The sequence below is a fragment of the Mesocricetus auratus genome, unplaced genomic scaffold (assembly GCF_017639785.1).
Source record: "Mesocricetus auratus isolate SY011 unplaced genomic scaffold, BCM_Maur_2.0 Super-Scaffold_100006, whole genome shotgun sequence".
NCBI lineage: Eukaryota > Metazoa > Chordata > Mammalia > Rodentia > Cricetidae > Mesocricetus > Mesocricetus auratus.
Window position 1 is genome coordinate 18,149,981 of NW_024429190.1, and position 24,619 is coordinate 18,174,599.

At 45.5% G+C, this 24,619-nt stretch overlaps 1 protein-coding gene across 2 annotated transcripts in view; it reads left to right on the forward strand.

The window, feature by feature from the left end:
- The window catches only part of Stx18 (syntaxin 18), a 100,563-nt gene that overhangs the window by 42,851 nt on the left and 33,093 nt on the right, over positions 1-24,619 (forward strand). For both annotated transcript variants that reach the window (XM_005068831.4, XM_013112501.3), the window contains exon 2: positions 15,099-15,166. In XM_005068831.4, the coding sequence (XP_005068888.1) occupies positions 15,099-15,166 (68 nt within the window). The remainder of the gene's footprint in view (positions 1-15,098; positions 15,167-24,619) is intronic.

A 24,619-nucleotide genomic window follows, 5' to 3' on the forward strand; every position in this document is an offset into this window, starting at 1 on the left:
TAAGCAAATTCATTTTTATCAGGCAAGTCCTCATTTTGCAAAATTTAGCAGTTGTCAGTTTGCTGTAGTTACTTACTTTTTCCATTTTCACTTTTTCAAAGCAAATGTATTGGAACCTTTTGCAACTTACCCCTTGAAACAGTACTGTCTGCAGTGTGTGAAAGGGGGAGACCATAATGAGGGAAAGAATCTATATTTTTTTGAGGACAGAGAATGATTAGGCAAGGCCCTGGATTTTCTTGGAATGCCGGTGCTGTTGGCAGAGGCCAGCATACTCGGCATTTTATTCCCATTCACTGAGTGAATGGGGACTGTGGAGGCCAGGCTGTGGATCTTGTTACCAAACCCTTTCTTCGGAGCTTCCCACTAGGAGTGCCTGCTCATTCCTTTGCCTGCACTTTGCTAAAGAGGATGCAGGCTAGTGCAGAGCAGAGTCCTTCTGTTATCAGAGCGGTGTTTTCTGTTGAGTGTGAGTGATTGGCATCTATCAGGCAGCAGAGACAGTGCGTGTCTGTCCTCCCTCTGTACTGCTCACGGTTGCTTTTGCTGGTCCCTTGCTGATGTGAAGCAGAAACTGAACAAGGTAACAGTTTTGATGGTGAGATTAGAGGTAGCCAGGCAGACTGTCTCCTGGCTTTTAGAGACCCTCATAAGCTCAGGCCACCCCCTCCCCTTGTTTAGATATTATTTGCTCTTTTGAGTTTCGGATTACAGGAGCAATTGATCTGCATGACCTATCTTGAGAACTTTAACTTTGCAGTGGAAACTTAAACCAAATGTGTATCCTCAAGAGACAAATCATCTTAGGACCAGGCTGCTGTCACTTTGATGTACTGTGCTGCTCTCTGGGGGACCCTTGTGGTAGAGAGCACCACCTAGTGGATAAGACTTGTAGTTGTTACTGTGGATGGAAGACTAGAGAATTGGTGATGCTGGTTCTTGGCTCACAAAGAAATGGGTTTTTATGTTGTTCCTAGCACATAAATTTAACTCTGGCCAGGATTCTAAGAGAATGAGATGGAGAGCATGTGGGTCTTCACACACAGTTCCTTCCCTACTGCTGTACTGCTTGGTTCGTGTGTGTGTGTGTGTGTGTGTGTGTGTGTGTGTGTGTGTGTGTGTGTGTAGCAGTGTTCAGTTTAGTCTTCAGGGACTTCATGAACTGGATAGACCCATTCTGTTGCTACAGATTCCATTCTGTCCTGAGGATGAGTATGAACTTTAGATTGCAAGTTAGCTCTGAGGTTGTATGCCACTGGTGCATGTTGATATGTTTACAGTAACCATGAAAAAGCTATATTTAAAAAACCCTTTTGTACATTGTAAATGCCAGTTTTTAGGTATAGCTGCTCCTTAGTGATTTGCTTAAATGACAAGTTCTGGCTAAAATATCTGTTGAGTGACTGTAGATGTTTGTTATGCTGGGACCTATGCTGGGTCTTCACAATCCAAGGTGAATATGACGCGATTCTTCTGAGCTTTGCAGTTCCTCACAACAGAAGGGAGTGGACACCTTGGGGTGTGGGGATGTGCTGTGATGAATATCGTTGTGTTTGCTAAGTATGCTCTACTGTGGGTGGAAAAAACATTAGCAACTGCTTTTGAAGAAACTGATTAAGCAAAATGAATGGCTCGTTTTCATGAGCTTGGTACAGGGGCAGTAGTAGAAGGTGGTATGACAGCTTCTCTCTACCTTGTCTCTTGGGCTCAAGTTTATCCCAGGGAACACAAGTTTGGAGGTACATGAAAAAGATATCAAAACAGCAAGAAGCTCATTCTGGACTGGATTCTGACTTTCCATTCATTAGCTGTGGAACCTTGACAGCTTTCCTTATTTGCTCTGAGGAATAGATTTGATAATCAGTATGGGAGTCTAACATAATGCCTGGTGCACAGTGAACATTGCATATTTATTACACCTTATGGAAAAGAAAAAAACGTTTGGAGCTTTTCTTCCATTCTTCCCTCTCCAGGAGTTGTAAGGCAGAAGTGTGGTAACTATCTGAGCGCTCTTCTCCCACCCCTGCCGCCCCACTTACCTCCTTATCACAACTGGTTAGTGTTACCTACAGCCAAGCTCACCAGTCATGCAGGGCCAGTGATGTCTCAAGTGCTTAGTGTTCTGTGTGCAGGGCACTTACACTAGGGTGTGTGTGTGTGTGTGTGTGTGTGTGTGTGTGTGTGTGTGTTGTTAGCAGAGTTCCTTGACCTGAGTTCCTGTAAACAAAGAGCCTCTAAAGCTCAAAATGGTAGTAGAGATGTTTGTGTCTAAGGAGTATTTCTTAGGTCAGAGTCATCTCAGGCATCTATGTCCCACTTAAAAAAAAAAGACCAGGAACTATGTGTTAGATGTTTGTAACTCTTTTTCTAAGACCAATAAAGAAATTTAAGTAGAATCCCTTCTAGAAAGCAAAACTCCAATTCCATTGTGCTCCAGTTGCTTTTTAAAATACAAGAATAGTCTATGCATAGGGTTGAGATTTTGGTTTGCCTAGTTGCCCTGTCACCCTTCTATGACAGCTGTGGATGTTAAGAGTAAAGAAAGGTAGAGTGCAGGCTGTGGTGTAGACTCACTCCAGGGGCCGCTCCCCGACGCCTTGAGTCAGCTCCATGGCTTGTCTCTTCCTTGTAAAAGCCCTGAGACTCCTTGCTGCGTCATGTCTGTTGCACGCTCACCCAAAACATGTAGAATCTGCCCAAATCTGTACCTTTTACAAATTGTCAGGGTGACTCTTTTCATTGTCTTCTTTCCCTACATCTTCCTGAGAAATACTTTACATTTCTAAAGCCTAGACCTTGGAAGTTCTGTTGTTGAATTTAGGTAGTAGGTTAGACAGATACTGAGAATACTGCTGTGTATGCACTTGGAGCCATGCTCTGATGGGAGCAGGCCGGAGAGGACACTGCCCACCTTTGGTCACAGTGGCTTTTGGACGATCAGACAGCCACATCATCCTGGAGCTTCTCAGCTGGAAGAACCTTGCAGACCTTCCAGTCTGATCTTTGCAGCATGCAGCTGAGGGATTTTGGCACAACAGTGACCCTGAGGTCAGAACTGGTTCAGTCACTCTGCACCTGGAGGTGCCGTCCTGCTCTCATCTGTCACGGTTTCTGCTGTCAAGAGAGGAGGGCAGATAAAGGCTGTGCATGGAGGTCAGTGTGAGCACTGGGCCCAGGGAAAGTGCCTGGTAGCCAGGAGGGGGCAATGGTGGGAAAAGAAAGTGGGAGCAGAAGAAAGATTGTGAGGAGAACGCACTGCCTACAGGCAACACAGCCTGGCTGATGGGTGTAGCCCACAGGAACTTGACTGGCAAAATCCTGTTTTCTACTTGGTGTGGGGGACCTTGGACAAGGGGACATGGGGCTAGGGAATCCTCACCACTCTCATGGGTTTGATTTCCCAGGGCCTCATGCAGGAAGGGTATCTCACCTCACCCCCTGCAACTCTAGCATGCAGTATGTATAGCTGCCTTCTTCCCGACTTCCAAGGCCACCAACCATGGCCTCTGACCCATACCCTAAGAAACCATAGTCAGTGCCTTTAGTTAGAGACTTGAGCTGCTCTGAAGTTCATGTCAATCCAGTTGTATGTTCTGGTCCCCTTGCACTCTCTTCAGTGAATGATAGGAGACCATCATTGTCACTGAATTCCTGCACTTGACCCAACAGACAGACCAAACCAAAATGGACTCATTCATGCTAATGCTGCGAACCAAACCAAAGTTTTAATGAAGATGAGTGTTTTGTTTCTTTGGATGCAGGAGATCCTATTTTATCTGAGTTAGTATGATGAAGATGATTCCAAAAGCAGTGCTGAGAGGCTGGGACTGACTGATCCTGATTGTTAGTCTCAGTCTCTTGTAGCTGCCCTGCAGAAGACCAGTGACCTGCTAAAGGACAGTGGAGGCTGGCTCTTGATGAATGGCAGGCCAAGCCAATGTGATCTGGTGTGTGTGTGTGTGTGTGTGTGTGAGAGAGAGAGGGGGGGGGAGAGAGAGAGGGAGAGAGAGAGATTTTGACAGTCATCTTTCTCCTTATCCCAATCCTGGGGACTGAACTCAGGGCCTTGCCTTTGATAGGCAGGTGGTACTCTACACTGAGCTAAACCTCCTTGCTGAGCTCCCCCCAGGTTATTTGTTGATTTTTAAAATTAAAATATTGATTATTTTTAATTATAGTTGTTTTCAATGGCAAAATGATCAAAATTACAAATGACAAGAGACCAGAAAAAGCATGAACAAATGAAGACATAATTTATCAGCAGCACTCTTGGGGAAGTCATCTTAGTTGATATAAAACCAACCTGACTCCATGACTCAACAAGGGTGGGCATTCTGAAGTGGCATCAGTAAGAATTCTAAGTCCAGACATGGGAGGCAGTGCCTCCTGCCAACGCAAGGCTTCCAGTCTATTCTGGGCATCACAGTGATTCATGAGGCCCATGACCTGATATATTTAAGGTAATAAATGTGTCCACAAACCGCAGATTTTTTTTTAAGGTAAAGAATTAATGAGAATTCTGAGATGTTTTTCCTAGAGAAAGGGGAGCGTCCATGTGTAGGGACCACAATCTCTGAAGGTTTTTTTTCTAACCCTAAGCATTGAGAGGAACCTCATGTGTGTTAGGCAAACGTCTGCTGCTGAACTGTGCTCCTAGCTCATTAAACTTGGTTCAGAAGAAAAATAATTCTTTACTGCTTGAAGTGGCAGTGGGCTCCCCATGTGCTGTCCTAGGCCTGAGAATGCAGGCAGGGGTCGTCAGTCACTTCTTTATGCTCTGGTGCTATGCAGTTTCTACTAAGCAAATCGAAAGGCCCAGTAAAGTAGCAGTGACCGAGCTTTGGGGGACAGGGAATGCACTAAGCCTCACCATAGCGATGTGGTGTGGGGTGCTGGGAGAATGGAGTGAAAAGGAGTCTGTTCAGTTAGCAAAGGAAAAAGTTGGGCCCTGAAGTACCTGAAGGAGTTGGGAGAAAGGGTAATCTATGGCATTTGCCTGCTCTTCAGGTTGAGAGTCCCAGCTTGCTGAAAAGCAGGTGCTGCTTTGGCTTGGTGTGGTTGCTGCTGCGGGGCTGCTCAACCTCTGCAGTACAGCAGTGAGTCCTTTCGTTTTGCCTCGGCACTAAAAATTCACACAACGTTTTTGTTTTCTGAGTGCACACAGCGTTTTTGTTTTCTGAGGCTGTTTGTTTTGTCTTGGGGCATAGGAGCTTACTTTCTGGAAGGAAGCCCTACTTTGCAGGTTGTTAAGTTAGCTGCTAGTACCCTGAGCCCACTATGCCCACCCCATAGCAGTACTCAGCTTTGTTCACTACCCTTCTCTCTGCTATTCAAGACTCTGGGAAGTTAGAATGTAAGGGAGAGACTAGAAAAGGTGGTTTCTGGTGCACATGGCTCCTGTCTGTCTCTTAGAAGATCTATTGAATTCTGGGAGCTGCTGCACAGTTAGAATCCACTGGTCCTCAGAGTCAGCAAAGTTTGCAGACTGACAGCACCTGACATATGTACCTTGCATACAGCTGAGGGGATTAGATGCAGTCAGCTGGCCTGGGGAAGGCCTTGTGCAGGCAGACACAGAGGGATGAGAACTATAATCCCCCACATGCAGTCATATGAACCCAGCAGCTTTGGGTAGCTGGTGGTTGGAAGGATGAGAGCATGCGAAGGAGCCTGCTGAGGGATGGGCACTGAGGGTGTAGGAAGGGAGTGAGCAGTGGGGCCAGCTCGCACTGCAGATGCCTAGCAAGGAGAGAACTCACAGGTAGTTATTTATGAGCAAAAAGGAGGCCCGTGAGTTTTCTAACTTGGGAATTGAGATAGTGGGAGAGGAGATCAAGTCTTTGGGGTGATGGGGACAACTGGTAGTGAGATGAGCCAGAGTAGATAGAGCCGAGTGGTTGTCCCAGTGTCCCTCCCGGAAGGACATGCTTCTTTTGTTGTACCAGTGGAGTGTCCAGAAGACAACTGGAGCTCAGAGGAGATGTGCCTGGGTGCATGGTTTATGGACTTGTGAATAAAGGTATGATTGCAGTGAGTATACCCAAAATGTAAAGGACCCCCCCCCCCAAGAGCTGAATTTAAGCAGATTCTACAGCTCAGTGCAGGCAGAGAGCAGCCCTCGGAATTAGCCATGCTGTAAAACACGGGAGGACTGGACTTCATGAGGGGCCTGTGAGGATTGGAAAGGAGCTCCCCTGAAGACAGTGTTCTCAACCTTCCTAAAGCTACCTACAACCCTTTAATACAGGTAGTGGTAACCCCGACGATAAAATTATTTTCACTGCTACTTCATTACTGTAATTTTGCTATTAAGAGTTAAAATGTAAATGCCTGTGTTTTCTGATGGTCTTCGGCGACCTCTGAAAAAGTTATTCAACCCCAGAGGAGTCATGACCCACAGGTTGAGAGCTGCTGCTCTGGGGATCACCATCCCTCCAGCCTGCCTGCAGTGAGTGCCATCATTCTGTAGGGGGGAGCAGAGGGAGGGAGCCTGAGACCACAATACTTGCTTACTCAACAGTTACTGAAAGAAAGAACCTTTCATAGACTAGTCCTAATGAGCTGCTGTCTGAGCACAGTGGACAAGCAGGGGTGAGCCAGACTCTCTGTAGGTGACTTGTCTAAAGATGGAAGCTTCTCTCCTGGGACCTAATTCAGACATCTCCCAAGGTGATTTCAGTTGGGTCCATGTACGCCAGAGGCATGTTAGTTCAGTGCTTCAATTCAGACTTTTAGTAATGGTAGTGAAATTCTTTTTTCGGTTAAGACTGAAGGAATTTTGAATTTAGTAGGCCCTAGGTTAAACTCGGAAACCAGTCCTTATGCAAGATTACTCTCCCTTATCAGTAGCTGGCAAGCTGTCATACCACAGCACTAGCTCTTCTGGCTCTGCTTCAGCTCACAGATACAAGCTGTGTCCACTGATTGAATGAAAAATAAATAATGGTTTTGTTAAGGGACTTTTTACAATATGCCAGAGGGACCTACTGGAGTCTCTTTAATCTTGAACAATGCTTGCTTCTTTCAGAGGCAAATTATGCAAATCGGTACTTAGTGTTCTGAAATCCATCAAGTCTTTGTTGGTAGTGTTGTGAGTGCCAACAGAACAGAGCTCCTATGATCCTGGGCTGGGGAGGGAGCTACAAGTCAGGCCACTGCTGTGATCAGCCAAAGATGCTTGCCCACTGCTTTGAACTGTCCTGCAGTGATAGCTCAGGCATTCTAAGGGATCCTACTGTTTTTCACAGTGTGTTTGTTTTAGTTTATCTTGCTTTGAGTAAGTTGCAAAGCACCCAGGAAGTAGCAGGTAGCCAAGCTGTGTTTTTTAGTTGACACATGTAAACAAAGCTGGGCCTGCCTGCACGATAGCAGATGGCAGCCATGTTCCCCTAAGCTCCTTTTGTGTCCATTCTGCCCAGTGCCTTGTTGTAAAAACTTCCAAACTCATCCAGAGTACACACGTAGGTGTGAAACAGTGTCCTTCCTATTTCAGTGTGTGCAGAACAGTTAATTTGGAGGAACCCTTTGATTCCAAACTAAAGGAAAGAACCAAAAAAGTTAAAAAAAAACAAACAAACAAAAAACCTCTTGGAAGGGGGAGAATGGTTGTGTTTGAGCAACCCTTTGGTAGTGCTGCTGCTTTAAGGCTAGTGCTGCCACCTAATGGACAGGGAAGAGTATGCAGCTGACTTACTGAGAGGTTTCAGATTTGCTGTACTGAAATCCTTGTGGAAGAGAGTTTTCTATTTTTTCCCCTCAGAATTCAGCAGAAATGTGATAAAATATTATTAAAATCTTCCCCCAATCATGTTTTGATCAAACTGTATGAAAAATAATGTCAGAGGACGTGTGCATATATTTTTGGAGTTAAGGGATTGCAGATTCTGAGAAAAGATACAAGCCAGAGTGAAATGGAAGCATGTGAGATTGTTTGGCAATTATCTGAGGACCCCAGGGACTGAGGATGGTTCATGATTAAGCAGTAAGGCTCTGCTTAAGCAGCAAGGTGACTACGGTTTATGTGACATTCTGTAGTATGACTCCCAGGCCATTGAATGCACAGAGAAAGCTTGTTTTACTAACTGTACAGATTATCTTTTTTATTCGGGCTCACCCTAGAGCATTGCATTTCTATGATTAAACTGCTAAAAGTGTAAAAAAAAGAAAAAGAAATCAGTGTGAAGGACTAAGTTGATGAGCTGGGAGTGATGGCCACTGTTTAATCCTAGCATTTGGGAGGCAAAGACAGGAAGATTTCTGTGAGTGAGGTACCCTCAGTTACAGGCCAGCCAGAGGCATAATACTGTTTATTCAAAAACAGAGCTCTCTTTTCAGAGGGGATCAAAGATTCAGATCACCCCAAATCCCATGTTCCAACTAAGAAGCAGTTTCATGAAGTTTTTATAGTAGCAGAACAAAGAGTTATAAAGCAAGACATTTCACATGCACTAGTGGAAACATTGGAAAGGCGGGCTATGGCAAAGTGGAGAAATTGCAGGTATAAGCTGAACATGCTCTCTGACAACACTTTTAGTCCTTTGAGTGGCGGAAACTGGGGGTCTGTGCATATGTTCCAAAGGATTCCTATCTGTGAGTCGTAGGATATTAGGTCTGACACAGAAGTAAGCCACAAGAAATAGGTATTTAGAGGATGCTGGACTTGTAACATTCTAACCTTTGCATAACACCGAAGTTGCAGTCACCCTTGCCGACAGCTTCTTCCCAGGAATTCCTACTCACAGTAGAACGCTGTCTCAAAAATGGAAAAAAAATGAAACTACTTTGGACTAGTAATAGACATGAAAGCAATTCAAAACAATATGTGGCATTTCTATGCTTGCCCCAAGGGTCCTTAACCTGGCCTGGAAAAGCAGAAGACACTGTTGGAAGCTGACCCCTGAGGAGAGCCTTACAAGCAGGAATAAGTCAAACTGAAGTCCAGGATTAGGAACTGGGCAGGCAAATAACCCAGTGTCATGGAAAAGGTATCTCCCTGATACAGTGTAAGTTATCACCAAGGCTCCTGATTACCCACCAGGACTCGGGGTAAAATCCAATGCTGAAGACACCACAGGAAGCTTCTTCCCAGCCAACTAGCTCTCATAGTGCTGAGGTGCTTACATACTGTGAACTACAGTGATGACCAGCATGCAAGTAGTAACCACCAGTGCAGTGGTGGCACAGATGTTATGAGGAGGGATTAAACAGCTGCATTTAAAAACAATAGAGTTAAGGCCCTCTGCACAGGAGGAAACACATGCCAGTACTGTAAATTTTTTTTTTTTTTTGGATTTTCGAGACAGGGTTTCTCTGTGGCTTTGGAGGCTGTCCTGGAACTCACTTTGTAGACCAGGCAGGCCTTGAACTCACAGAGATCCGCCTGCCTCTGCCTCCCAAGTGCTGGGATTAAAGGCGTGCGCCACCAACGCCCAGCTCCAGTACTGTAATTTTGACTCAGAACCTAGAGTTGATGAGCACAGAGGCCCCAGGAGTGAACCTACTACTTTATTCTGCTAAATGTACATAGAATCAAACTGACTTCTAAATTCACATCTCTCTACCCATAGCTTAGTACAGCTCTCAGACCTCATCAGAGAAGTTTCTTGTAGTTGCTGGTGGGCAGTGCAGACCAACTAATCAAGCAGGCAAGAACAGGGGGCGGGGACCTCCCCGCTGCTACCCCATAGCTAGTCAAGCGGTCAAGAACAGGGGGTGACCTCCCCACTGCTACCCCATAGCTAGTCAAGCAGTCAAGAACAGGGGGGTGACCTCCCCACTGCTACCCCATAGCTAATCAAGCAGGCAAGAACAGGGGGCGGGGACCTCCCCACTGCTACCCCATAGCTAGTCAAGCGGTCAAGAACAGGGGGTGACCTCCCCACTGCTACCCCATAGCTAGTCAAGCGGTCAAGAACAGGGGGGTGACCTCCCCACTGCTACCCCATAGCTAGTCAAGCGGTCAAGAACAGGGGGTGACCTCCCCACTGCTACCCCATAGCTAGTCAAGCGGTCAAGAACAGGGGGGTGACCTCCCCACTGCTACCCCATAGCTAGTCAAGCGGTCAAGAACAGGGGGTGACCTCCCCACTGCTTACTCTGCTTTCCTCTGCTCCGTCTCCCCAGCTCCATACAGTCCTTGCCTGGAACTTCTCTGTGTGGATGTGGATCAGCTCGAGTACATGTAAACTGTGTTTCGGGGAGCTTGGTAATTGAAGGTCAAGATAAATCGCCACCATTGTCCTGCAAGTCTTTCTGACCATCCTGTTCTTTGTGGACCTTCCTCCTAACACCCCAAGGGCTTTGGTAGTTCTAAGCTTCCTGGGTTGCAAAACATGGACCAACAGCTTATTCCAAAGGAAAAAACTTGGGTCTGTGAAGGCATATATCTATTGCAAGTATGTCTATATGCAAACATTTAAAGATTTTGACTTTAAACATATTTTTTAGGGTAGGTAAGATGACTCAGCCCAGCTCTTGCTGCCCAAGTCTGATGGCCTGAATTTGATCTCCAGAACCCATGTAAAGATGGAGGACTAGTAACATAACAAAGTTGTATTCTTACACCCATGCATATGTACAAATAATAATAATAAAGTTTAAAAATTTTAAAATGAAGTTTTTTTAGGTCAACAAATGCAAGCATTCCCACATGAAGCCCAGCTGATTTGTGTTAAGGAAAACAAAACTAAAAGCCTGTAGCGGGAAAGTTGCAGGGAAGATAGAATCTTCACTATTATCCTTTGGGAGTTTCCATCTGCCCAGGGGAAGTCAGGCTATGGCCCCAGCATGGGCATGGTGTTTTCAGGAAGGAGCAGGCACTCTAACAGGTGCACACGCAGCCCTTTGAGAGGGAAACACACTTGAGTAGGACAGTCGGAGAAAGACCAGGTCCTGTGGGTGTACAGGTGGTGGGAAACTCTAGACTCCAAGCCTGCAGTCTGAACTAGACTAGACTAAGACCTTGCAGCTATATAGTGAAGAACTTGGACTGCTGGATTTGGAAATCTGGTTCCACTCTTTAGGCACATATTAGTGCCCCTTCCCCTCGCCCCCAACCAGGATGCATCCTTTGGCTATAGTGTTTTAAAGCTAGAACTGTGTCAATCTAAAAACCCTACCATCCACTTCCCTTTCTTTCTCTTCATTGTCTACATAGCCTGTCAAGTGTTTGTGAGTCCTGGTAAGCAGGCAGGGCTTGACACAGAAGAATTGCTTTATCAAATCTTTCATGTCATGTGAGAGACTTTGCTTGTATAGTTTGAAATTTTTCCCTACTGGACTTAACAGTGAGATTTTATGATGCAGCTTGGATATGAAATAGGGAAAATACGAGGAAGGCAGCTGTGGTAGCTAGGAACCATGCCCAGTATGAACTCAGACCTGAGCTTGAACCTGAGTTCTGTATACTGAGTGTGGGATCTGAGACATATTCTCTGCAATATTCGTATTCACAATTGGGTGTGGGAACAGTGGTAGTCAGTGAACACAACAGGGCCTTTGGAAAGAGGAAAGAGACTATGTTTGAAAGCGGGTGTTCCTGCCGAGTGTTGCACAGACTCATCAAGTGGATATTCTAATCATATGCGGGTTTTTTTCCTCTGTGCTTTTTAAAGTGTCCTAGAGCACCTTTCTGAACTGCATTTGCACTACTAGTCAGGACCTTGTGGGAGGCGGGACTAACCTCTGCCACACATCTCCAGCAGACCTGGTTTGTTGTCTTGTGTGAGATGCTGGTTATCTTCCGCGCTTCCTGCACATAGACTCGTGAAGAACACTGCACAGGCCTCCTGGGTGACTCGTGATGAATCTGAAAAGAGAAGCATGTATATAAAGGCTAAGTCAGCACAAACAGCATGCCACAAGGGAGGTGTGCAAAGGTCCTTTTAAATACACAGCAAATGAAAATTACCCTGAGTTGGTCTTAACAGAAAATCTTACAGAGAAGTGAAAGCTCAGCAGATCTGTCAGCAGGGGCACAAAGGCAAGAGGGGAAAGAGGTCTGCGTGACGCAAACAGGCCACTGCTGGCTAGTCATTCTCTTCCTCTCAGAACACTCGCCCCCAAAGCTGTGACCCGAGTTTGAATTACTAACTCCCCACTGGTAGATAGGTACTCTAGAGCAGGGTTGGTTTAGTTTCCAGTACTGGGTATGGAACCAGGCCCTGGAGGATCCCAGATAAGGACTCATGTGCCTAGGCTACACCAGCAGCCCCAGAGTAGGCGTTTCATTAAACCTGAAGCCAGCGATATCAAAGAAGAATTTCACAAGCTATTGTTTCTTATTCATCTGTGGGGGCACCCACAAAAAGGGTGAGGATCCATGTAGGGTTAAATCATTGTCCAAATTATCTCTAACTGTGCTGCTCCCACAAGTTCTATTTATATACCTTCAGCTTCAGCCTCAGGATCCATCCCCTGCAGCATCTGAGAGAAGAAACGATTGTCTGTGAATATAGATATAATACACTCAAAAAAGAATTGCCCTTAAGTGAAAGACCTGTATCGTAAGAACTTTGAATCTTTAAAGAAAGAAATTAAAGAAGCCCTCAGAAAATGGAAAGATCTCCCATGCTCTTGGATAGGTAGGATCAATGTAGTAAAAATGGCAATCCTGCCAAAAGCAATCTACAGATTCAATGCAATCCCCATTAAAATCCCAGCACAATTCTTCACAGACCTTGAAAGAACAATAATCAATTTTGTATGGAAAAACAAAAGACCCAGGATAGCCAAAACAACCCTGTTCAACAAGGCAACGTCCGGAGGCATCACCATCCCTGACCTCAAGCTCTATTATAGAGCTATAGTCCTGAAAACAGCTTGGTATTGGCACAAAAATAGACAGGTAGACCAATGGAATCGAATTGAAAACCCGGGTATTAACCCATACACGTACGAACATCTGATCTTTGACAAAGAAGCTAAAAATATACAATGGAATAAAGAAAGCATCTTCAACAAATGGTGCTGGCATAACTGGAGACTGGCATGTAGAAGAATGTGGATCGATCCATGTTTATCGCCATGCACAAAACTTAAGTCCAAATGGATCAAAAACCTCAACATAAATCCAGCCACACTGAACCTCTTAGAAGAGAAAGTGGGTGGTACCCTTGAACGAATTGGTACAGGAGACAGCTTCCTGAACATAACACCAGTAGCACAGACAGTGAGATCAACAATTAATAAATGGTACCTACTGAAACTGAGAAGCTTCTGTAAGGCAAAGAGCACAGTCAGCAAGACAAAAAGACAGCCCACAGAATGGGAAAAAATATTCACTAATCCCACATCTGACAGAGGGTTGATCTCCAAAATTTACAAAGAACTCAAGAAGCAAGTCTCCAAAACATCAAAGGACCCAATTAAAAAGTGGGCTGCAGAACTAAATAGAGAGTTTTCAATAGAGGAATCTAAAATGGCTGAGAGGCACTTGAGAAAGTGCTCAACATCCTTAGCCATCCGGGAAATGCAAATCAAAACAACTCTGAGATACCATCTCACTCCTGTCAGAATGGCTAAAATCAAAAACACCAATGACAATTTATGCTGGAGAGGATGTGGTGAAAGGGGGACAGTCCTCCATTGCTGGTGAGAGTGCCAACTGGTTCAGCCACTTTGGAAATCAGTATGGAGATTCCTCAGAAAAATGGGAATAAACCTACCACAAGACCCAGCAACTCCACTCTTAGGCATATATCCAAAAGATGCCCATTCATACAACAAAGATGTCTGTTCCACTATGTTCATAGCAGCTTGATTTGTAATAGCCAGAACTTGGAAGCAACCTAGATGTCCCTCAACCGAAGAGTGGATAGAGAAAATGTGGTACATTTACACAATGGAGTACTATTCAGCAGAAAAAAAACAATGGAATCATGAGATTCGTAGGCAAATGGATGACACTAGAAGAAACCATCCTGGGTGAGGTAACCCAGTCACAAAAAGAGAAACATGGCATGTACTCTCTCATATATGGATTTTAGACATAGATCTGGGGAGTGCCAGCCTACAATCCTATGGCCAGAGAGTCTGGGAAACAGAAACTTCATTTAGTGGCTGATCGAAGAAGAGGCAGACTCCCTTGGTTAAGTACTGAGCTGAACTCAAGAAAGCCAGTAACAGAGAGGGAGGACTGATGATCAAAGGGATTAAGACTGGGCTGGTTTAACCCCCAGAAACAGCTGACCAGACAAAGGTTGACTCTTGAATCCCAGGCATCAGCCTGGGAATCCAGCATGGGACTGATCAAGACCCCCTGAATCTGGGTGTCAGTGAGGCCTAGGTAATCTATTGAGCCTTGGGCAGCAGATCAGTACCCATCCCAAGTATACACACGGACTTTGGACTCCCATAGAACAATGTGAGGTGCACTCTCACCCTGAACTCTTGGGGAAGGGTCTAGGCCCTGCCCTATATGAAATGACAGACTATGGACACCCCCATGGAGGGCCTCACCCTCCCTGGGGGAATGAGGGGATAACGGGGGGGGGGGGTTGGGGGAGGGCACGGGAGGAGGGGAGGGAAAGGGAGAGGGACCTGAAACTGACTTGTGAAGCAACCTTGTTTCTTATCTAAATTTAAACTGGAAAATAAAAGAAAAAAAAAAAGAAAAAAAAGAAAATCTCCCAAAGTGGTACGTTAAAAAAAAAAAAAAAAGAATTGCCCTTTATTGAGCTCCTGAGGTGCACTGTCTGGTGTAGTCTGTACTTCCTTTGGCATCATCTGTGCCTAGCATCATAGGTCACTACAGTTAGAGAAAGGCACAGCCATTTGTAAGAGACCAATGCCCATGAGAGTTAACATGGTAGAGTTAGTGTGGTAGTGTGAGATTCTAAAACCAAAGTTGTGAATTGGGTATGGTGGCTCATGCCTGTCATCCCAGTACTCTGAATATGAAAGCAGGAGGTCCACAAGCTCAAGGCCATCCTGAGCTATAATAGCTGGACCTTGTTTTAGTACAACCCCCCTCCCAGCAAAATTAGAAAAAGTTTCTGAGTTCGCAGTTCGAGTCTCAGCAGCTGTGCTCTACTGTGGGCAAGTGTGCTCACTCAGTGTACACCTGCCCATATACAATGTTGCCATCTTTTCCATTGCAGATTTCTCACATTGGGAAGCTGAGAGACTTTCTTCTGGAGCACAGGAAGGAGTATATTAATGCTTACAGGTAAGCGGGTTCTTATTTCCATGACTGTGGCTGCATCCACTTTTTTTTCCGTCCTCAGTTTTTACTAACTCACACTTGCAGTGGTGAAGATCAGTGTCCTATTTGCTTTCTACTACATTGATAATAACATGACCAAAAGCAACCTGGGAAGGGAAGGATTTACTTCACCTTATACTTCCATATCAAGGTCTGTGATTGAGGGGGATCAGGCCAGGACCTTAGCTAAGTAGGAATCAGGAGGCAGGAACTAATGCCTAGGCTATGGAAGAACACAGCTTACTGGCTTGCTTCCCAGGGCTTGTTCATCCTACTTCCTTATACATCCTGGACCACCTTACAGGGAAGACACCACATCAATCATTAATGAAGAAAATGCCCTACATCTTTGCCTGCAGACAATCTGATGATGACTCCAGCTTCTGGTGATAAACATTTCCCAGCGCTGCAGTTAGGCTATAGGGAAATGAATATCTGCAGAATCACTGTGGTGGGTTTGTGCCAAGTCACCTGTCAGCAACAGACTCTCCTGGTCTGTGCGCTTCTCTGCCCATACCGTTTTCTACTAATGGGCGACACTCGCTGCCTGAATGTGGATATTACTGTGCACAAATGTGAAGACACACGTGTGTGTCCCTATCACCTGAGCCTAGGAAGGAACGAGGGTTTTAAGGCTCTCTCGGGTTATTTTTACCTGTGTTCGGCCATCCCTGCCTGTGACTCTGGCTTTTCTGGCTTGGTGGCATTCTTGTGAGCCTTTTTCTAACCCCTTCACCCTGAGTCTGTCACTGGGTCAGGCTCTTCTTGCCAGCTCTCTGATGGCAATTTTCTTTTGACTCTTCCTAGAGACAGAAACAAGTTTCTGTGGCTTGGCATTTGGTTCATATAGACTATCTCATAAGGGCTTTACTCAGCCACTCCTGTACTTATGTGCATTCCTCCTGGTTGTGAAGTCCCATTTCTAGCCAGTAGCTGTCTGATTTCATCCCTGTGAGTGTCCACTACATTTGTATCAACTTGCCGTCTCTTAAATTAAGACTCCTAGACCCCTTCTGCCACAGCGCTACAGCCTTGCCGGCCTCCCTGGAAGGCTTCATGCTCTTTCTAGCGCAGGGTATGCCCGGATGAAGTACTTACTATTTCCACACATCCCCCTTTCAGCTTCATCCCTCAACTTCTATACTATATAATGTGTGGAGGACAGAGAAGAGCCCATGCATGCTGAGGCGTTAATTAAACTGTCTTCTGCCAGGGTGGGGATCTCTCCTTGTTGGTGTTTATCTCTCCAACATGTGTACTTTCTTTAAGCATGAATCATAGTGTGTAATTATTTTGTCAGTTTATAGGTTTTTGTCACTAGTTTGTAAATGTTGTGGGCAGAGTCCTTATCAGCTTCTCATTCATATTTCTAGAATGCTCCAGCTGTTTGTTGCAGTCAATCAGTGTTTGTTAAGTAAAACATGAATGAGTCATTCATGTTCCTAAGGCCCATGGCTAGCCACTGGTTCTGGTCCACAGGTGTTTTGGCAACATCTTAAGAGATTTTGTCATAACAGGAGAGGAGTGCTGGCATCTGGCAGGTATGGGGCAAAGGCATGCCAAGCATCCTGCAGTGCACAGCACAACCTTCCACAGCTACAGGGCAGCTGGCATTGACCCTAAAGGGCCTTTCCCAGCCTGACCTGCTCACTGTCTGCACATACATGGATCTGTGAACACCTGCCCAGGGCCTTCTGCAATTCTATAGGCTTTGAAAGCATTAGCGAGTGAGGTATAAAACTGTCTCTCCTTTTTACAGCCTGCATACTAGAGGGTTGCAAATAATTTATGGGGACAGGTAAAGACAGAGGCCTGGAGTGCTGGATTGGGAGTAATGGAGATGTTTGCAGTTTTTACGTAGTGTGGTTAAGACAGGCCCCTTAAGGCCTGCACAGAGAGTAGACTCCTCTTTGAAGCTTGAACTCCCTGGCAAGATTGAGTCCTTCCTGCCTTGCCTCTTTCTTCCTCCTTTCCATTCCATGCAGAGAAGGTGAAAGCCCCACTTGTGCCCTGTATTCGCAGCCCCAGTGCTTCTGAAGTCCAGCTACATACGAGCTCCCCATTGGTTTTGATGATTGGGCTCTCCTTCTCTTCACTCACACACTTACCTTGCTTCTTCCCTAAGCCACACTATTGCATTCCACTGCCAGACATCAAGATCTACCAACTTTCTGAAAGAGGGTTAGCTCCCCAGACTTTGTGGGCCGTTCATGCTTTCTGTCACATGCCTTATTTGTTTGCTTATTACCTTTGAAAAACAAAAACCAAAACACATTCTCAGCCGTCAGATTGCAGAGAACCAGACCTGAGGGCAAGCTTTGGCTGTTTTTCAGACCGCTGGTACATTCCCACTATCCTCACCATTTGTCGTGCTAGAATCCTGCTAGAGTTCTGTTGTTCTCTCTCTCTCTCTCTCTCTCTCTCTCTCTCTCTCTCTCTCTCTCTCTCTCTCTCTCTCTCTCTCTCTCTCTCTCTCTCTCAGGTCTATTTTCTGACTCGCTCATCATCAGATCCAGTGGCTTATTTCAAACTGTGTGTAAATGGAATCACACAGTGCACACCCATGTGCCTACCTTCTAGTATGCAAAAACAAAGCTGTTTATTCTCATATTTCTTTTTTTACATTACGTTGAGTTGAATTATCATAATTTGGTTATTCATCTGCATAGGAAATAGGTGTTTCCAGTTCTGTGCTGTTGTAAGTGGAGGAGCTGCTGTGCCTGAGAGCCCTCTGAAGTCTTTGTGGACATTAGTGTTCATAAATAGCTAGAGAGAGATGGCTAGGTGGTTCATCTGGCAGGTGTATTAACCTTACAACAAACAAGCCAGGGCCCAATGGTACGGTGGATAATGCTTCTGACTGTGGATTGGAACATTCAAAATCAACTATGAAACAGTTTGCAAGGTGATTTTACACAACCCACCACAACAGGGGAGAGGTGCCAGTGTTGCACACACACACACACCAATATCTGGTGTAGGCAGTATTTCAATATAGCCACTATAAGTAGTGTGAAATAGCATCTCATCATGCTTTAAATTAGCTCCTAAGATGGCTTGTGCCCTTGGCTTCATTATAGTGTGGTTGTCCCTGGGTGTCTATGGGACATTAGATCCTGCATCATAGAGGTTCAAGACCCTCACAGAATGGCATAGTGTATGCTTACGTGTGCTTACTGGAATCACCTGTAGATGACTGATGGTATCCAGCACAGACAGGGTCAGTGGTCTTGAAATACTTCCTGCTGTAGCATAGGGAACAGACAGAGAAGAGCCCATGCAGTGATTTTACTCTGAATTTCTAGACCAGCTATATAATTTGCCCATAAGAATGTGCTGCAAATGCAGAGGATTGACTCCTCTGACTATTTCAGTTTTTGTTTCTTATCCTTAACTTCCATCATAGAACTTGGGGTTTTCTTGACTCCTCTGTCTTATTTGTCTCCACTTTACATTTGAAATGTACCATAATTATCGTGTTAGTCATATTTTTATCCCTGTGACAATTACCTGAGAGAGTAACTTAAATACAGAAATGACTTATTTTGTTTCCTGATTCCTGGTTTCAGTTCATGATGAGTTTGCTTTATTACTGTGGGCCCGATAAGGCAGAAAGTCAGGACAGAGAGTTTAGCAGGACAAAGTTGCTCATATCTCAGCAGCCAAGATCTGAGAGAAATGGGATAGCGACCCCTCTTCAAAGACATGTCTACTGATATGCTTCCTTCAGACAGGCACCACTTGCCAATAGCTCCTTGATGCTATTTGTGGACTGATGATGCAGTCATGATTCAGTACTAATCAGTTGGGGACCAGACCTCCAACACAGGCCTTTTGAGGACCACTTTATAGTCAGACCATTGCAGAATATTCCTTTATACTGCGTGAAGATGTGTCGCTATGATTGACCAGTAGCTATGCTGGACTTCTGGGGACAGAGAGGTTTCTGGGAAGAAGAAAGATGGAGTTGCCAGCTGGATGAAGAAGAAACAGGACATGTAGGAGGAGAGGTAAAAGCTGCGAGCCACATGGCAGCACATAGATTAATGGAACTTGGTTAATTTAAGTTGTAAAAGCCAGTTAGAAAAGAGCCTAAGCTAAGACCAAGCTTTCATAATTAATAAGTCGTCATGTCATTATTTGAGAGTTGGCAGTGCAGAGAAATACTTGCTACATCAGACAGTAATTCTCTGTCTCCCCATACACTCAGTCATCATTTGTCCACCTGTGAGGTGCACTCCTAAGTACTAATGCATATTTTGTCTCATTTAGTCCTTGAATTCCCTCTGTTCATCTTTACTGACTACCTCCAATGTGATACACTCCACTCCGTGCCAGGCAAAAGACAGACATTTTACTCTTTGTCACACAAGCTGGCAGCATTGTAAACAGGACGGGCACCATAAAAAAATAGAGCTCAGGGGTTTGGAAGACCCTAGCCTTGCCAGGGAACATGTCTTTGAAGAAGTGACACTTCAGCTGAGATCCAATGACAAAAAGGAGGGAGAGAATCCATGTGTCAAGTGACTATACCTTCTGACACCTGGGAATAGTGTCTGTCCTGTGGTGAAGCCTGTAGCAGTGGTGAGAGTGTTGACTCAGCAAGAGAAGGGGTGCTGTGTTATCTGGAAAGCCAAGAAAGCATTTGGCCAGAATGCAGAATGGCTTCCGGCCTTGATTCTAGTTGTCAGCACACAGGAGCTCTGTGGTGCAGGCATCTGGCCCCGCCCTAGCTGCAGTATGGATTCATTGTAGAAGTTACCAAGTTCAGAATTTGCCACAGGAGTGAAAGCACCACCAGCCTCTTTCTGGGGCTCTATCTGTAGGAAACAAGTGTCTACACCTCAGGTACTCCACTTTAAAAAAAAAAGTCTGTGCCAAATGGAAATAGTTTATACACATTCCTCAACAGAGAAACTCATATCCCAGGTCAATATAAGCAGTCCCCAAACTTAACACACAATTTTATGCTCTTAAATATATTTCATTTTAGTGTCTCAAAATACCCTGTGATGTTAGCCTGCTGTGTAGCACTGTCTTAAAGTCCTCTGTTAGCTGGCTGGTGAACACTAGATGGCAGTGTCAATTCTATTACTGAAGGTGTGTCCCTGTATCAGGTACTAATTCAGTCCGTTGCTAACTAGAAACTGCAGTGATTTGAGGAACTATAAATGGTTGGAGTCTAGCAATTTCCAGCTCCTTTCATTGCCTTTAACCACTAAGGCTGCAGGCGCAATTTTATAGACTTTTCTTGGAAGTCTTTTGACTTCCCAATGGCATTCACACAGGTATGCTGACCATTCCTGATGTCTTCCAGGCTTGCTAGACATATGTGGAGCTCTGTGATCGTGTTGTCAACTGACCTGACTGGACCCTGAGTCACCTAGGAGATAAGCCTCTGGCTACCCATGGGGAATTATCTAGGTCAGGTTACCCTAGGTAGGAAGATGAACCTTAGCTGTAAGTCGGATCCCTTCCCTGGGTGGGGATTGTGAATTATATGAAATAAAGCGAGCTGATCACCAGCTTTCATTACTCTCTGCTTCCTGGTTGTGGATGCAGTGTGACCATCCGATTCAAGCTTTTTCTGCCTTGACATGCCTTCCACAATGGACCATACCTTGAACTGATAAAGCCCTTCACTCCTAAGTTGCTTTTGTCACGGCTAAAGGAAAAGAAACTAAGAAGGATCCACCCCATTAAGTGGCACAGTACAAGAAGAACAAGGATGCTTTATATGCCGGACTAAGCCAATTTTCCACAAAAGCCAAAACTACAAAGAGCATTGTGCTGGGGCTTGAGAGTGTTGAACGTAACTGCAAACACAAGAAAATTCTGGCTGTGAAGAAATGCAAGATTTTGAATGAGGAAAAGAAAAGAAGAGAAAGGTTCAAGAGGTTCAGTCCCAGTTACTTTAGTTACAAAGACAATAAACTCCTGGGGTTTCATCCACATCAAAAGTTAAAGGCCCCTTGTTAACATTCCCATTGCCTTAGAAAAGCAACTAGTTAGGGAGGTGATGAGGGTTAGAGAAGGTGTTCTAGCTCAGGCCACCCCTAGCATTGTAAGAGTCGCTGAAAACCATCTAATCTCCATACTGCAGTGTCTTGTTCCAGGCTAGGTTCTGCCCACTGCCTGTTTTCTGTACCGGCTGCTAGCTAAGTCAGTTTCACGTGTGCACATGATTGGGGGTGAGATAAAAGAAGATAACTTTTTGACACATTTGAAATGATGTGAAATCCCAGTTTCAGTGCTGTTGGGAGAATGGTGCCATAGTAGGAATTGAAGATGATTGTAATGGAAGGAGGGACAGAGCAAGTTCCCAGGGTTCCTGGAGTGCACATCTGACTGCATCTCAGTTCAGCCCACTGCAACCCCAAGCCTGTATCTTCCCAGCCACTATGGTAGCAAATTCTGGGACTGATGAACATGCCCCTGGGGACTGGGACTTCAGCTTGCCAGCTATGTAACTCAAGCACATCCTTAACCCCTTTGAGTAGCACTATGTCCCTGAGGCTTCTTTACACTTAACCAGCCCAGCATTTTGTAGAAATTTAATCTTCTCTGCTAGTCCTTACACTCCAGTTCCAGGCAGGCTTCCCTGGTCTGCTGCCTTTGAAAGAGCATAGACTTTGGGACCAGACACCCTTCAGTCAGTGTATATAACTCACATCACTTCTCTGTGCTTCTTTTCTTTCTGATGCAATGTGAACCATGGTCTCATGAGGATTAAATGAGGAATAAACATGTGAATTCCTGGCACACAAGAGTCCCTTGGTGAGTGATGATTGAGTTAACTCTGATGACCTGTGATGCCCTGACCATCAAACAAAGCCTGGACAACAAGCAGAGTTTAAAACTGTCTGTGAGCTGGTTTGTGATACTCTGGTCCTAGACTAGACTTAGGTTAGTGCTGCTCAGCAGTCATAGTCCCTGGCTCCAGCTAGCAGGACCAGCTGCCTTTGCTAGGAGAGAGTGAGAGAGTGGAATAGAGGGTACCTCTGCTGTCTGAGGGGAGGGCCAGTTGGGATGCAAGTGAGATGGGGGTGGGGCTAGGTACATGCCCAGTTCCTTTGGCCAGGGTCTCCATCAGGGAAATTCCTGCTCCTTTCTTGGGAAGCTGACGGGGGGAAGCCTTGGTTCACTCTGGGGAGGCTAATGCACGCAGAAGTGCCAGGACAAGGGACTGGTGTCCCCACACTGCGCTATCCCTGAAGATAGGACAAGCCTCCCTCGTCTACTCCCACCAAGTTCTCTTTCCCTAAGGCTGAGGAGTGTTGCCAGCCTTTCAGCTTACAGCCCCCTTCCAGTGCAATGTGCTGGCCTTGGCCTGCTCCTAGGAACATTTTATAAGCAGTGTAATCACAGAATTGAAAGAGCATGGGTAGAAATATTGCCTTCAGACTATGAGGCTTTGTTAGTTTGACATAATTAGGAAGCTATAATTTTTTCCAGAATGTAGAGCTCAGACTTTATTGACCCATTTAATTTTTTTAATAATGACATTTTACTAGAGCAGAACAGCATGCAGCCTAGGCAGCCTCTGGCTGGATCTTAGAATGACCTTAATTAAAATTATTTCTCCACTCTGTACCTTTTCCATGATACCCTGGCAACAAAACAATGCCACTTGGGAAAACAACTTTGTTGGTTTCTGTTGTTGCTACTAAAAGAGTAACCTCACCATCAGTTTCCAGTATCCAAGGTCAAGTGGGTCTGTGTGATGTATCTGAGGACTCCCTCCTCCCTGAGTAATCAGTATTCTTAGGTTAGCCTTTAGACCTTCACTCTCACTGAGCTGGGCTCCATTCTCTGGGTATATGGAGCCAGAGGATATTAGTCCAGTGTCTTTGGAACTGGTGCTGTATAGGTCCACCCTGGTGGCAGGTTGAGTATTCTTTCAGAAGCCAACATCTTTCTGACGTGGAGCCTTTGACCCCTTTCACCTCACTGTTCCCAGAAGAACCACTCAGACTACAAAGCAGGGGAAAGTAACTGGAGTTGCTTATTTGGACACCTGGAAAAGAACATTCCAGAAGGAGAACCAGGGCTTTTAAGGTCTATGTGCAACATGCATGGAAGTTGGAGGAGCAGAAAGCCAATGAGCCTGAGCCAGGGGCTGGGATGGGTAAGATGAATCAAGAGAGCTTTGGAAAGCCTGTGCATAGGGCTTGACAGGATCCAAATCTGTAAGAGCATCCATGTGGCTGGTGTATTGATCAAACAAGGAGGGCTGGGCAGAAGCAGCAAACCCTGGAGTCAGCTTCAGTTTCAGACTGGATGGGAGATGTTGCTGGATGGATTCTGGGGAATGTTCTGAAGGTAGAGCCAACAGGATATGTAGATAGATCTATACATACTGAGAGGCAAATGGGGAGCTAGTGATGATGTCAGGGTTTGGGGCCTGAGCAACAGGAAGGAATGGAATCACTACAGCCCATCCCAGGGAAAGCTGATGAAGAACATGTTTGAAGAAAGGTCAGGAGCTCAGTTTTAGACATGTGCAATGCAAAATAAACAGATGAGTGGGACTGTTGAATGGGTCATTAGATGTCTCTGTTCCAAGTTCAGTGACTCTCCTTTCACTAAGTTGTAGTCCTTCAGAGACTATCCGTCATTCCTAAGATCTCCTTGTATTCCTCAAGATCATATCCATAGAGACAAGCCTTGGCCCTGGTCAGTCCTTTATAGCACTGTGTTGGTCATGGGGCAATCTGTCTCCAGAGCATTACTTCTTTTCTGCTGAGGTTGCTTGCCATCAGTTCCTAGTGCTTCCTGCTTTCTTTCTGTGTTCTGTTTCTTCTGGAGCACACAGGCCCAGATCAGGGTCTGTTTAAGTCTTGCCTGCAACAGCTGTTCGGTTCCAGGCAGTTCTACATCCCTGGTTCTTTTGGATCTCCTGCCATCATCCAAACTCTGCCATTCTCCTCCCTCTTTTGTTTGCCTTGTTGAAATGCGGGGGGGAGGGAGGCTGTAGCCCAGGCTATCCTTGAGCTCCCAGTCTTCTTACCTCCTCTCCCCAGTTCTGGGGTTCCATGGGGTACTCCACCAAACCCAGCAGCTCCATCCTGAAATTAAAATTCAACAAACATGTACCATGCTCCTACCCTTTATAAGCGCTGAGAAACAGACAAGAGGGGGTGGACACACGGCCAGCTCAGTGGTAAACACTTGCTCTCACGCATGAGGCCCTGGGTTCAGTCCCAGCACTGAATAACACACAAGCGAACAAATGAGCATGGAGACGAATAAGGCAAGATTCTTCTCAGCTTGAGGTCAGTAGCTCGAGGCCTGGTTTTCCACCACTGTGCCATGTAGCCTGTTGTCACTTCATTTCTCTTTGTACACCCAGCCTTTTCATTGGCTACAGAGTCCCTGACTAGCCCTGAAGGCCACTAAAAACAGCATTCCTGCCTG